Consider the following 14,965-nt stretch of genomic DNA (forward strand, 5'->3'; position numbering starts at 1 on the left):
TAACATGAAGACATTTCCGGTAAATAGTTGGTTGTGTTCGACTTCATGCGACGCTGCGCAGATGGATCGGTGGATGACATCGTAGTATCGCGATTGCAAATCGAAAGCACTCCGTCAATAACGCGCTCTCGCGATACTTTGATGTCCATTTTGCGCGGCGTCAAACGAAGCCAAACACGCTTTTTGTTTTAGTAGAATACAAGTATAAATGTGTACGAAAACGCGAAATGTACAAAATGCAATAAACTGCTTTCGATAATAAAGTGATACTCTTATTATGTGTGTACGAGCGTGCGTGCGCGCGCGCTCTGGTACCCGGATGACGCTCGCAGTGGCGTCAGTGCGCAGCTGCAGGCCGGACTGACGGGTAAGCAAAACAAACCTGAAACATTTACAAATACTCGCTGGTTTATGGTGTTTTTCACATATATAACGCGAACATAAACACACGTGCACGTGTGATAGTGTGTTAACTTCATGTGTGAGGATTCGTTTGATTCCTTTCTGATGATATCTGTCAGTGCTGAAGTTTTGTTTTTAGCTGTTGGCTATCGTCACACACTAATAAATTAAATAAATAACAGCTGTACACAAACTAACACGACATTAAATGATTTAAATAACACTGTTTTACACAATATACACGTTATTAGAGTTTAATGTCGGTGCATTGTTCGTGTTTAACTGTAAATACGCCATCGTTAGCATGTTAGCTTGATAAGTTTGTATGGAGAGATGAATAACACATCAAACACAAACCAGTAAAGCATTATTTTAGTGACATATATCGATAAACTCGTACGTAACTAACACATATACCTAATTATTAGTTCGGGTTTATTTATAAACGTTCTTCTTGATAAATAGCAAGTTTTTGACCTGTGCCATGTTTTTGAAGTATAACATGATGAATGACCATAAAATCATTCAGTGTCATGTTATTGCATTAAAGATCTGCAGTATTATCATCCTTTACTGACACTCCATCAGAAAAAAATAAGATAGTTTCAGCTGGTCTCTCAGCTTGGTTTTAGCTGATTTTGCTGGTGTAGCAAGCTGGTCTAGCTGTGTTTTGGTCACTTTTTAAGCTGGCAGGGCTCCAGACTAACTTTTTTCACTAGGAGCACAGTGGCCCCCAACTGAAAATTTTAGGGGCACAACCAGAAAAGTTAGGGGCACACACTGTAAATCAACATGCTAACCAAATACTCTATTTCTACTAATTTCCACTGTATTACTAATAAATACTTTAATGATAGATGCAGAAAGTACAATGTGCAGTTTTCAAATTCAGTGTCACATATCAAAAAAAGATCAAATTTACTGGTCGCAGGTTATCATCACAGGACTTATAGATTATCAGTATTATCAGTCTAAATGTTTTCACATCACTTCTGTTGTTTTGCCTGAAACGGAATAGAGGCTTTAAGTCTTTATTGTCACGTGACTGCCTGTGAAATTACTGTACAGTTCAGATCAGATCTGTTGTTGTGTTAAATCTGCTGTGATGTTTGTGTTTCAGAAACAGGACTGGAGCTGCAGTTCATGGAAGACCGTCAGAGTAAAACACAAGACAGTGGACGGCATCAGGAGGTAAAACTCTCATACTTATTAAACCTGTAAGCTTATCATGTTTATTAATCTGGAAATTAACATCACATTTGTGTACAAACCCCTTTAAAAGATTAAATTAATATGAATTTAGTCTTTCTCAAATCTGTTAGCATTTATTCATACATTACAAATGAACACACTGAATGTTTCCTGATAAAACACACAATCAGTTAATGTCAAGATAATCTGAACATAAATAATATAATAGTGAGTGACAGATATTGTCTGTGGTCAATAGTTCAGCATGATTTGAGTTAAACAGATTGACAAGCGTTCATATCAAACATTAATTACAGATGATCTCAACTTTTTATGTTGTGTTTGGATAGTTGAATTTTTACTAATATGTTGTTTTTATTATAGGACACTAAAGACAGTATTAAAGGTTGGTGTTTTACATATATATCTGCATGTATGTTTGAGGCCACTAATACTTTTTTATGTTTTAGTGAATACATATGTTCAACAAGGTATCAAGTAATGTTTATGTGTAATATAATTGGGTCCCCAGTGCTTCTATCAACCTAGAAAAGGTGAAAAAGATCAACCCAGTAACTTAAACCCCATTCACACAGACCTTTGGTCCCAGAAAATACCCGTAAAATTACCAGACAAGCTTTTGTGTGAACGCGAACACGTCCTGTAAATCTTCTGAGATTGTTGCCGTAAAGAGGACCTAGTCAGATACACAAAAAAGTTTATATCAGCCTGTGCAGTTATATGAAAGCAAAATGTTGCAATTATATTAAATAAATAAATGTGTGGACTTGTTAACACAAACTTTCTGATAACAGTTTGATGATTTTCCTTGCTGTTTAAAAAAAGAAAGAAAAAAGCAAAAAAAGGCAGTGCATGTGTGGCATGCACTTGTGTGTTGTGCATCGTCATTTGTTTGTGCGCAGCGCGGAAATACCAGAGCGAAGATAGATGCAGAGGAGATTGACAGTGATCTGGTAGCTAAAAAAAACTCTATGTCTGTTGTATGGCGGTATTTTGGATTTAGGATTACTGGCACTGAGCAGTTGCTACATCACGTGGCAATACGAAAACATTTCTAGTTTTAACAATACACATTTTAGCATTATCACTAAACTGTGTGTGGATTTTCCTTAAAACCCATCAAGTTGACTCATGATACCATTTATTATAATCGCAATCGCACATTGCAATATTAGCATCAATAACCGCAATGGGAAAAATTACCCAAATCGTGCAGCCCATATGCCTGAAGTAGATCTTACGATTGAAACGTCGCAATAAATTAAAATTTTGCAAGTTATTAGTGTGCGGGATATCTCTTGTGTATATATCTTTAGTTTTGGTAGACCATTCTCTGCAAACATGTGGAAAAATTAGGTCGTTCAGATTTGGCCTGTTTTGTGGGGTAGATAGCAAGGCCAATTACAATAATGGCAGCACAATTTAAATTGCAAATTTAAATTGAGTTCAAATTTTAACAAACCACCATCATTGCGATCAGTGTTTGCATTTCATCAGCTCATTTACATTTTAAAGGACACACCCAAAAATTGCACATTTTTGCTAGGTTCTACAAAATAGGAATTGTAACATGCTATAATAAATGATCTGTGGGGTAGTTTGAGCTAAAACTTCACATATGCACTTTGGGGACACCAAAAACTTAAAGCAACACTATGTAGTTTCCATGTAAAAATGACTTACAGCTCCCCCATGTGGTTGAAAAGCGCAACAGTGCCTGGTATCAGACACTCTTCTGCAGGCAGGGGGAGGGGCGGGGCTGTGTTTCCTACCCACCACCGCCACTTTCAGAGTGTGCTTTTAGCAGCTAGGAGGCTGCTCAGGTTGCAGCAACAGTACAATTTCTCCAGTTAAAAGTTGTTCTATCACTGAAATAATTTTTCATTATTTAAAGGTAAAAAAACTACATAGTGTTGCTTTAAATCTTAAAAAATCTCATAATATGACCCCCTAATTGTTATATATATATTTTTTATTTTGACATAAACCTTGTTTTCATTAGCCATCACATCTTATCATATTATAAAAACATTTGACACACAGGCTTGTTTGGTAGTAGGGATGGGTATCATTGGGTATCATTGCAGAAAATGACAGAGGCACAAGCGTTTGCTGCCCAGTGTTGCCAGATCTTGCACGAAAAAACAGTGAACAAGAAAAATTAATAAAACCAAATGCTTTATTTCAAAGATCAAAATATTGGGGCCAGCACATTCACACTTTAATAACACCAAAAAACTTGATCGCTTCATGAGCCAAAAGCCATAAACTTTTAAATGCAAAAATGGTATGCAAGTACAAAAAAGACGAGGACCTGGCAACACTGCAGGACAGAGCGCTGTGGACCAGACTCTCAAATGCGTACAATACATAATGCCAAGATGGAGGTTTATTGCAAAACATAATGCAGTTATATTATTTTTGTCAAAGCTGTAAGTGATAAGCACGTGAGACGGCAGAACATTGCTATGGTTGTCTCTTTGTCAATCATTACATTTTCGGGAGTGAGTCTTGTTCCATACAGACATGAAACAAACATTTAGGTGATTCACTCCCGCATTTAAATGCGGTTGTCATTCCCGAAAGTTTGCAGTGTGTACGAGATCATAGATACTGTTATTAATACTCTCTGTAATTTGATGCAAAAAGACATGATGCTAAAAGATGTCGTCAAGTTATTTTATTACTGTTGAACTTTACAGCAGTTTACAAATACCTCTAAGCAAACAGAAGTAGGTGTATAAAGTATTAAAAAAGGAGAGAGAGAGAGAACGAGAGTGTCCTCCTAATCCATGTGTGTTTTGCAATAATACTCATTTCATAAGCCACACATATGAATCTTTTACATGATCTGTAAAAAAGCCCTACTGAAATCAATTTTAATTAAATTAAAAAATGTCTTAGTGACTCCAAACTTTTTAAATGGAAGTCTGTTTACAAAACTGTAAGTTCTTGATTATGTCTGAGTTTGTTATGTTTAAGGTTTCTTGTTTCTTCTTTAATTACCTGTCAGAATCAAGTTCATCTGTCCCGTCTCTCACCCCCCTTACCTGTACTTCATCACGTCCTGATTTTACCCAAACAATCTCCCCCTGTCCTGTCATCGGGGGTTCAACTAACCCCCCTGAGGGAGGGAACAATGCAAAGTGGACCACTGTGGCCAACGGACAGCCCCCCTCCGCTGTGTCTCAGCGCTATATGCCCCGTGAGGTGCCACCACGCTTCCGAAACCAGCAGGAACCCAAAGTGCTATTGAAGAGAGGCCAGCCGCCACTGTCCTGCATGCTGCTGGGAGGTGGACAGGGAGGGGACGTCACGCCCTCCACTAATGCAAGCACATCTGATCCCTCAGGTGGGTCGGTCATTAATAGCGTAGTAAACCATGTGGAATGAAAATGTTTAGGATAATAGACACAGAATGTTGTTATGATAAGATATGTTAAATAGTCTTATTGATATTTCAAAGCCTTTTCAAAGCACATTTTAATAATTATGCAAGGGGTGGGTGATAAGGAGACTTTTTGAAATATTGTTATGTTTTAGACAGCATATAAGAATAAAATTCAGACTAAATAAAGTTTAGATTCATATTTGTCACTGACCCATTTTCTTGCCTGAAGTTGTGTTGTCCCTCTTCCAGATGCTACTGTTTCTCTGCACTCATCATCTGATGCCTCTGCCACTCCAACTTATGCAAATTACTCATGGGGTCTTGGCCCAGAAGGCCAATCTTCCGCTCAGGGAATGGACAATATAGACAGTTCTGATACAGAGAAATGGCCGAGTCTCAGCAAGAGTGGAAGACTGGAAAGTTCTTGGAGCAGTGATCAGAGAGCGTCTTCTCCCATTTGTGAATATTCAGAAGCCAGTGCAGTGGTGGGTGCATCCTCACGGTCTGAGATTAAAGAATCTATTAAAGGAGCGGATCAGTCATTCAATTCCAAGGTGCCATCTTCTGCTGGAGATCAAGAGGGCTCTCGAGGCCTAAACCCAAACTACAGCCCTCCATCCTGGTCTGGTCCTGTACAAGATGACCCTGACGGAGGACTCTTAACCAACACTGCCTCTGAGGAATCTCCTCCCACACCCTTGAGTCCAGCTGGTGCGCTGTCCCAGACGCTCAGCAACAACAAAGAGTGTATTATGGGTGATTGGGCGGAGCTTAAAGCTGGACCAAATGTTGTTAATAGCAAAGATGATGGGGTCAACTTAGATGCATGGGATACAGGTGAAGAGCAGGTGAAGAGGGGGAGTGATACAGCAGGAGATAATAGAACAGTTGGGGATGAAAGTTCAGTTGGTACCACTGGCATCTCTCAGGGAGAGATGGGTGTTACAAATGAGCAGGCATCTACAGGATGGACCTCAGACTCTGTTGGGACATCAAGAGAGGACTCTTCTGTGTTTGCAACCAGTTCAGTGACATCAAGAGATGACAATCAGAAAGGCGTTAATGTTTGGGATGGCTTAGAGAAAGAATCAGCTCGAGGGGAAAGTAGTAGGGATGGAATGCACATCCAGAGTCCCTTAACAAGTCAGACCTCCAACCCTGAAGAGGCCTTGCAGACCATGATCAATCGCACTAACCTGGACCCTAAGGTGCTGTGCAACACAGGATGGGGCAAGACCCAGATCAAACAGAGTGTCGCCTGGAATGTAGAGAATGTTGTCTGTAATGTAGAGGAAGACACTAGCCGCCATAAGGAGGGCTGGAAAGGTACAGGTGATGCCCCTTTTTCTAGCTCCAAAAAGCAGGAGGGAATGGAGGTTAGCCATGATCAACGATGGGGAGGTGAAGGGCAGAAGTGGGATGAGAGGACGGTAGTGAAAAGGGATGGCTGGGGCATGCATGGAGAAGTTGGTACTGGTCACAAAGGAGGTGGATGGGGGGAAGCCCAAGACAATGACAGTACATGCAGGAGGGAAGGGGCGGAGTGGGACCAAGGTAGCAGAAGTGAGTGGAGACAGACGACACCTTTACCCGAGGCTGGAGGCTGGAAGGAGACGAGAAGTAGTGACTCCAATAATCAGGGTGAGGGGTTATGGGGCAGCTCTGAAAAGGAGGGGCATCAGAGTGGTGGCTGGGGAGGTGTCAACGTCAAGCAACACCAGGGATGGGGTGAGAAGCATCTTCCATCACAAATACCAAACAAACAAACAGCACTTAAAACCCAAAACCAACCGCAGCAGCAATCACAGACCCAGCAGCAAATGCCGGGACATCCAAAGGCCTTGCAGGACAGGGGTCAACCAGGAGGACCAGAGGGTCAAAGTAAAGGGTCTGGATGGACATGCGGCCCCATCCCTGAGATTTCTTCAGTTGTAGAGCCGAGTGGGTGGGAGGAACCCTCGCCTCAGTCCATTAGCCGAAATATGGAGATTGATGATGGCACATCTGCATGGGGCGACCCATCACGTTACAAAAACAAGAATGTCAATCTGTGGGATAAGAAAAGCTCACAGACCCAACAACAAAGTTGTCAGTCAAGTGTTACACAGTCTTCTGGAAGACAGACTGGAGCTCCACCTAAGAACCCTGGTAAGAAGATAAATCTATAGAGGCATATTACAGTATAGTTAATGTTTTTAAACTATGGAGCTGTTCATGAATGTATGTACACTTTCTAGTTTCTGCAACATGGGGACATGGGGGCAGTGGTTCACCAGATCAGTCTGTGGACAATGGGGCAGCTGCATGGGGAAAATCAGTTGATGCCCCAGCTAGCTGGGGGGACTCAGAGGAACCAGGGAAAGCTGGAGTATGGGGAATCTCACATTCTCGTCCTACCAAGTCTGGTAAGATCTTGTCGAGGTACTCTTGTTTATTCAATAGTGAAACTCTTCCAGTGTCTCATTTAAGTTGGTCTTCCCCTTTACCCTTTAGGTTCAAAGTCTATGCAAGAGGGGTGGGCTGACGAAAGCTCACCTGCATCCCGTCACTCTAGCTGGGAGGAGGAAGATGGTGGCACTGGCGTCTGGGGCAGCAGGGGATCTCAAAGCAGCATGTCCACGTACAACTCTGGAAGCTGGAATCAGAACCATGGGGGCAGGCGACATAGTACTCGGGTATGTTTTGATCATGTGTGCTGTTGAAAACCAGCGTTGTCTTTCAGTCCAGTGTACTCACCAAGACTTTTTGATCTAACAGGATAACATTTTTATTGACTTGATACATTTGGTTTGTCTACAGAGCCCGGTTAAAGGTAACAGTGGGGACTCATGGGCAACTCCTATGACTCGACAGTTCTCAAACATGGGCATCATGGTAAGATACAGTTCTGATCCACCTAAACTGAGGTTCAGTTGGCCAACAGAGGTCCTGTCTCACTGCACATTCTTTTTTGACATTGTTAGGATGAAGACTCCAGCATGAGTCAGGAAAGACAAGACAAGAGAGGAATGAATGATGGAGATATGCGGCGAGGTGGCAGGGCTGGAGGAGCGTTCCGCTCACAGAATTCCAAAGAGATCACACCTGGGGATAGTGGGCCATACCTGGACAAGGTATTGAGATTCACCTGGACTGCATCCTTAATAATTGTAAAATAACCTACAACATGATTGTGTGACATCAATGACAGTGCGATCCATTAACTAGTCCTATTGTGTCCATATGCCTTGGCTAACACAAAGCAGATGTGGCTGTTCTAAACAAAGCATACCATAGGTTTACTTTCCTTACTGTTTCAGACATGTTGATGTTTAACATGTTTTTGGTAGTCTGACTGATTTTGTGCTGTGTTGTAGACTGGTGGTCATGCTATGTTTGGCAGTGGTGGGATAGCTCAGCAGAGGGGGGTACATCAGGCTGGTGTACATCCTTTAAATCGTTCCCCTGTGATGCGGGCACAAGTGCCTCAGTTCCTCCCTCCTCAGGTACTCTTGTGTTTGTGAATTCTTATTAACTCTTCCCTTTCTGCTGTGTCCTAATTTGTCCAATTCTGTGTGTGGTGTTACAGGTTGCTGGGCCAATGCTAAAGCCAATGGCACCTCCTAGTGGGGGAATGTTCCCTCCTCAGCTCTCCCCCCAGCACATCGCCATGCTCGGAGGTGTTCATCCTCACATGCAGCAGTTCCAACTGGTATGTTTGAATAGAGATCAATTCAACGATACTCCTCATATGTTGTCATCTTACTGTTTCATGGTTTCTCTTTCTCTCTCTTAGGCTTGTCAACTCCTCCTTCAACAACAACAACAGCAACAACAGTTCCTGAATCAGAGGAAGTTTCCTGCTCCTCCAAGACCGCAGCATGACCAACAGCAGGTACAACACGTAAACAAACACTGCACAGAGCCCCTTTAGTGCATTATCTAAATAAGACAGATAACTCACATTTTAAATGTACTAATTCTTATGTGTGTAGTTGGCGCGTATAATGGCTATTCTGCAGCAGCAGCAGGGTTTGGGAGGAGGTAAACTCCCCTCGTCCCCAATGGGAGGACCTATCTCCAAACATCCGGACACACCGCCTCTCCATCACCTGAACAAACAGCCGGATGTGTCTCTTCATGCTGCCATGGGAGGACCTGAGATGCACAACAAACCATCTACTGCGTTCACAGGTCAGCTAGATGAGCTACGAGCTTCTACACATATCTAGACAAAAACATCTTGAATATTCTTCTTTACTGATTGTTTGTTGATGCATTAACTCTTGTGTCTCAGGTTTTGCTGGCGCCTCTGATCTGGATTCTCTGATTGGTTCTTCTGGTGGACTGAAGGATGGAGGAAGTGTTCAGTCTCGCTTTAAATGGATGATGGATGGAAGCAGTCTGACACCTTCACCACCAGAGCCCACATTGCATAACGGTCCAGTGAAGTTGAGCGGTGGCTCCTCGTACTCTCAGTATGATGTGTTGGGTGGAAGCTGGCACAGATCATCAGGTGTTAAAGTGGACACATCACCTGTCAATCCCACCTGGCCTCCAGGTACACACTTCAACACACTCTTTTGTGTGTTGTTGAAGTGTTCTTGACACTGAAGCCCAAGAAAGTTTTTGATCAATGGATGTAGATTTGTCTGTTGTTTGAATCTACTGGATAAAAAATTAAGTTTGAAGGGTCTGATTAATTACTACTGATTAATATTAAAACTGTATTTTTGCTGGTGATGTTTCTTATCTGTAAGTGTTTTTGAATATAAGCGTAATAAATAATGTAATGTTAGGTTTAGTTTGGAAGTGAATTGTGTGAAGTGTAATCAAAGCATTCTTCTGTTTCTGATTGATTCTTGCAGAGTGATATATTAGATGATGATGATGATGATGATGATGATGATGATGAAATAACACAAGCAGTTTTTAACTTTCACATGTTTTATTCTTTTTATATGTGCTCATTCCCAGAGTTTCAGCCGGGTGTCCCATGGAAAGGTGTACCGAGTCCTGAACCGGACCCTTACATGACTCCTGCAGGACTGCTGGGAACATCTGTTCTAACAGATACAGAACATCATCTCCTGCAAGATAACACAGGTATACACACACACACACACACACACACACACACACACACACACACACACAAAGAAAGAGGAATGTATGATACAACTAAAACTTGATATCTTTACATTTTTGGACAATTAATGAAATATGTAAGGAATAATTGATGACGGGCCAGTGAACTATTTGGAAAGAATTCACACCCAGGGTTCACACCCATGATCGTGATTTTATTTACTAGCTGCTGACCTTAGATCAGCATAGGGATCTTTATGGCTAATTTATAAGACATGTTGCTGATATTATGTACCTTTTCTGGGAAATTGAGTCTCTTTTTTAGGTATCTTATGTCTATAATTAGTCAATGAGTTTGTATATTTCTTATAACTTCCTTTTCTGAAAGTTTGATTAATTGTGCATGATGACATGTGCAACAAATCCATGTAGGGTGTCTGACTTATAGATTTGCATCATTTAATGCAGGTTCAGAAGCTCTTTTTAAAGTATTTTGGGTCTTGCACGGTTCAAAACTTAAACTTATCAAATCCTATCAGAGGTCCAGCATGTCACTGAAACACACCTGTGGCTTTGCTGTCATTTGTGTTATAAATGTTACCTCTCAACGCCCACATAACAAATCCCAATTTAACCCCTGGTTGGAGACGATAACTCACATTATGGGATGATAGGTGCTCTTTAAAATGCTGTAAAAATTTAGACCTAGAGACCAGTTTTACTTTTATTAAATGAACACATGTAAATGTTGCTTGAGGTGATTATAGAGACCGCCATCTTCTCTTGTAAATGATAATATTTTATTTTGTATCAGTATTCTTTAAACCATATCATCATCACACAGTATATTTTTTGGGAACATTTCATTATCAAATGCATCATGCATGTCTGATTTCACCATTCTGATAATGATGAGTTACTTCTGAGATGTGAAGGGTGAATGAATGTCTATTGGTGCCGGCTTTAACACATTCATCTTTATTTTTAGCAACATTCAGCAAAGTTGTTGGATAATATATCTTATATTGCCAAAGCCCTAAACACAGAATGGCTGATCTTCAATCCTTCATTGTTTATTTTGAAGCATATAAATAAAAAATGACAAATTTATGACGAATTTAAAGTTGTAGTTTGTGTTAGCTGAGATTTAGATCACCATAATCATAGTTGAGTATGTGTAGTATTGCAGTTGTAGTCATCATTAGTTTTTATTGTCAGTCTATCTGTCTCTTTTTATTTAAATGTATGAGATAAACTGTAAAGTACACCAGACTTTATGCTAATAGCTATATGAGAATAATCATGCGTGATGTGTGACATGTCTGTGTTTCAGGGTCAAACTCACTCAACACACGTTTGCCTTCACCTGGTGCCTGGCCATACAGTACCTCAGACCCAACACACACTGTACACGCTTCAGGTAACACGCACATCACACACGCACACACAAAGCTGTAGACATCAGTATATTAAATCATCATTTGAACTTCATGTTGCAGCTAAGTATTCAGAACTGAAGTCCAGTTGGCCCCCTGAGCCCATTGGACACGGCAAATCATGGAGGACCAATCGGAACAGTTCTCATCTGCCCCGCCCTCCTCCAGGCCTCACCAGTCAGAAACAGGCGTGGTCAGGGGAGGGGCCACGGATGCCCAGGGTGTGGGGAGGAGGAGCAAACACTCAGGAGTTGCCCTTTAAACCTGGTAAAGATCACATACAGAAACATACAGATGTCAAAAGATCATGGGTTTGGTCCTCAGTAAACACATCTACATCAAGAGATTCTTATAAACTTTACTTTGGATTAAAGCTAAATGCATTCATGTAAATGTAAAGTCTCTAATGCTTTCTTCTCTGTCTGTTTGTGTAACTCATCTGTTCAGAGTGGAGTGATGGTGGAGCAGGAAAATCTTGGCTGTTACTACGCAACCTCACACCACAGGTACACAAATAAACACACACACAGATACACAATTGAGATTAGGGTTCACCTGGCCGTCACCTGCTTTCAGATAAAGCAGCATTTACTACACAAAGCCATAGTTCACTGACAATCGGGGCGATAATGAAGGCGATATTGCCCAGCTGTAAGTAAACCACAGCTTTGTGTAGTAAATGCCGCTTCATCTGAAAGCAGGTCATGGTGATTTACTACTAAACAAGTGACCGACTTTATGCACAATGACAATCACATCACAATCATGCAGTCCTAATTGAGATGACTTTCCTACATACAGTGAATGTTGACTTTCAGTCTTGTGTGTTCACAGAGACAGTATTTATCATTTCATCTCAATATAACTCCAGCTCTTGAAGATGTGTTGTGCTCAGTTATCATCTCTCATCTCTGTGTTTCAGATGTTTTGCTCTCTTTAATGCCTTTTTATGTTCATCTCCGCAGATTGACGGCTCAACACTGAAGACGATCTGTTTACAGCACGGTCCGCTGCTGACCTTTCACCTCGGTCTGACACAGGGCAGCGCTCTGATTCGCTACTGCAGTCCTCATGAAGCCGCCAAAGCCCAGAGTGCCCTGCATATGTAAGCCGCGCCCACTGACATGCCCCACTAACATATATTCATGTATGCGATCATTGTAAAGAAACATTTATACTTTTACTATATGTTGGATGCATTTAAATGAGAGGATTTAAGTCACTGATGATTATTTTATGTGTGTGTGTGTTTAGTGACAGTCAGTGTATTTACTGTTTACAGATGAAGTTTCGTTCATTATTTTCTGTCTCATGTTGGTTCAGGTGTGTCCTGGGAAACACCACCATCCTAGCTGAGTTCATGAGCGATGATGAGGTCATGCGCTACTTCACACATTCCCAGACCACTGGGGTCACGGGGTCACCCGATGGCTCGTCCGGCTCTGACCCCACGTCACGAGAGGGCGGAGGTTCGGACGAGGGCGCGGCGGTCAGGATGGCGAGCGCGGGCTGGCAGGGGTTGGACGTGTCGGGCGGTTCTGGGCCGGAAGGACCCGGACTCGCTCTCCTCAGCCAGTGGAGCAACAGCACAGAGGAGGGGGCGGGAAAAGGATTCTGGGGGGGCGTGGCTCCCGGTTACCACGGCAGCAACAGCAGCAGCTTGTGGGCCACTTCTCAGTTAGAGGACGGCCCAGCTGGATTGTTGCCAGGCAACCTGCTCGGAGGCGGGACAGATAGTTTGTGATTGACAGTTATTGAAATACTGGTACAGTTAAAGCTGCGGTGTTGTTTCTGTGCCACTGGAGTCAAGAAGTGACGGAGAAAATGATAAATGTCTTATTTTACCCTAAATCCTAAATTTGTAAGCCTAATTTTAGGATGTTTTTTTTTCAATTGTGATGTTAATTCTATGATAATGTAAGAATCAGAGTTTGAAGAAACACACAAACACTGATGTTATATGGAGTGATGCCGTGCTTACACACATTCTCATCGCCAGAGTTAAGCTATCTTGTATTTGAATGCAGGGACTGTTACTAAAGGCCTTTCTTTCACCTACCGCTTCACTTCAACATCCAACAGATCTTCACATCGCATTTCATTTTCAATCAAGCAACACTTCATGCTGGTAGATTTTTGAGTCTCATGAAAACATGTCTGTCTTATATTTCACCCCAAAATCAAAGAATCAGTTTATCCTGATGTTAGTTTCATTATAATACATCTGTTTGTCTTACACATCTTTCAGTAATGCCAGAAGATCTTGATGCTCTCCTGTAACTTTTTTTTTTTTTTGATGTTGAGGGGAAATATAAGCGGTTTGTGATGCACTGCCACTTTCTCATTTAGTATTTTTGTCTTGTTTTCAGTACAAATATCTAAAAATTCCTAAATCAAGATGCATTTTCTTGATTATAAATAAGTCAAGAAATATACAATTTTTCTTACCTCATTGGCAGATTTTTTTTGCTTGTTTTATGCACAAATTTACTTAAATTGTATATTTTTGTGTAAACTAAAGACTTATTGTCTTGGGTCAATTTTTAGGTATTTGTATTGAAAGCAAGACAGAAATACTAAGTAAGAAAGTCTTTTTTTTGCAGTGTGTTTATAGTTATGTTCAGTGTTCAATAACGCTGTGGATTGATGTTTGTGTATTACTGAACACCGGTCTCACATACAGACCGATCACTGTTTTCATTATCTCTCTGATTTAACATTTATATCATTTCATTTGATTATTTAAATGTCTTTTTTTTGGTAAAGCATATACAAGTTATGTTTAAAGACTGAGCGTGTGTCTATAATGTATGTATGTGTGCACTTTACAGTTTGTTTTGGTGTATATTTGTGTGCGGCTGCTTTAGATTGATGTTGTTTATTGTGCACTATACACTGCTGGTTGTGTTTGGCATTAGCGGGTTTTGCGTTTCTTTTCTAAGTGAACTCATGTAGCCTTTTGTATATCGGCTGAACTGCAATAATGATTCAATGAGCATTTATAAGACACAAACATGTGACGGCGTTTCTGCCAAAAAAAAACAAAAAAAACTTATCTGCCTGTCCAGAGTTTACAAACAGCTAAAAGACATTATACATGTGTTTCTGTATTGTTGTTTTTGTTTTAAATTAAGACTTTAACACTCCTTTCAGTGTTTCATTTTTTTGAGATTTTACAAAGAAAAAGTGAAGAGCTTATTTAAATACGTGAAATATGAAGCTGTTATAAAGATTGAAGTATTTCATCTCTGTCTCTACGTCTGCTGTTTCATTCACATTCACTTCTGTAACTGTGGAAGTTTTTCAATCTTTCTTCCTCTTTGAAATGATTTATATGAACATTTACAAACAGTATTACTAAAGGTTAAACTCTCTGGAGAAGATCTGAACACATTTAAAAATCTTATTCATGTGCTAACTTTAATATCCAGGTGTTTTAAAGTGATGAAGTTACTGA

At 40.8% G+C, this 14,965-nt stretch overlaps 1 protein-coding gene across 1 annotated transcript; it reads left to right on the top strand.

The window, feature by feature from the left end:
• Positions 1-208: 208 nt before the first annotated feature.
• On the top strand, positions 209-14,753 carry tnrc6bb.1 (trinucleotide repeat containing adaptor 6Bb.1). Its single transcript, XM_073857834.1, has 20 exons — positions 209-367; positions 1,523-1,593; positions 1,978-1,999; positions 4,628-4,966; positions 5,255-7,153; positions 7,243-7,410; positions 7,499-7,680; positions 7,805-7,879; positions 7,969-8,118; positions 8,362-8,490; positions 8,574-8,696; positions 8,781-8,879; positions 8,980-9,178; positions 9,282-9,545; positions 9,962-10,090; positions 11,406-11,492; positions 11,572-11,775; positions 11,956-12,014; positions 12,474-12,613; positions 12,832-14,753. Exons 2-20 carry the CDS (start codon positions 1,546-1,548, stop codon positions 13,250-13,252), a joined length of 4,737 nt encoding a protein of 1,578 aa, XP_073713935.1. The 5' UTR covers positions 209-367; positions 1,523-1,545; the 3' UTR covers positions 13,253-14,753.
• The last annotated feature ends 212 nt before the right edge of the window (positions 14,754-14,965 follow it).

This window comes from Misgurnus anguillicaudatus, chromosome 19 (genome assembly GCF_027580225.2).
Source record: "Misgurnus anguillicaudatus chromosome 19, ASM2758022v2, whole genome shotgun sequence".
In the NCBI taxonomy this organism is placed as follows: Eukaryota; Metazoa; Chordata; class Actinopteri; order Cypriniformes; family Cobitidae; genus Misgurnus; species Misgurnus anguillicaudatus.

Excerpts from the sequence above, each read along its gene's own strand:
- tnrc6bb.1 (XM_073857834.1), top strand. The coding sequence starts at position 1,546 with ATGGAAGACCGTCAGAGTAAAACACAAGACAGTGGACGGCATCAGGAG. Across the intron at positions 1,594-1,977 it reads ACAGTGGACGGCATCAGGAG|GACACTAAAGACAGTATTAA; the intron begins GTAAAACTCTCA and ends TTTTTATTATAG. Across the intron at positions 7,681-7,804 it reads GCAGGCGACATAGTACTCGG|AGCCCGGTTAAAGGTAACAG; the intron begins GTATGTTTTGAT and ends GTTTGTCTACAG.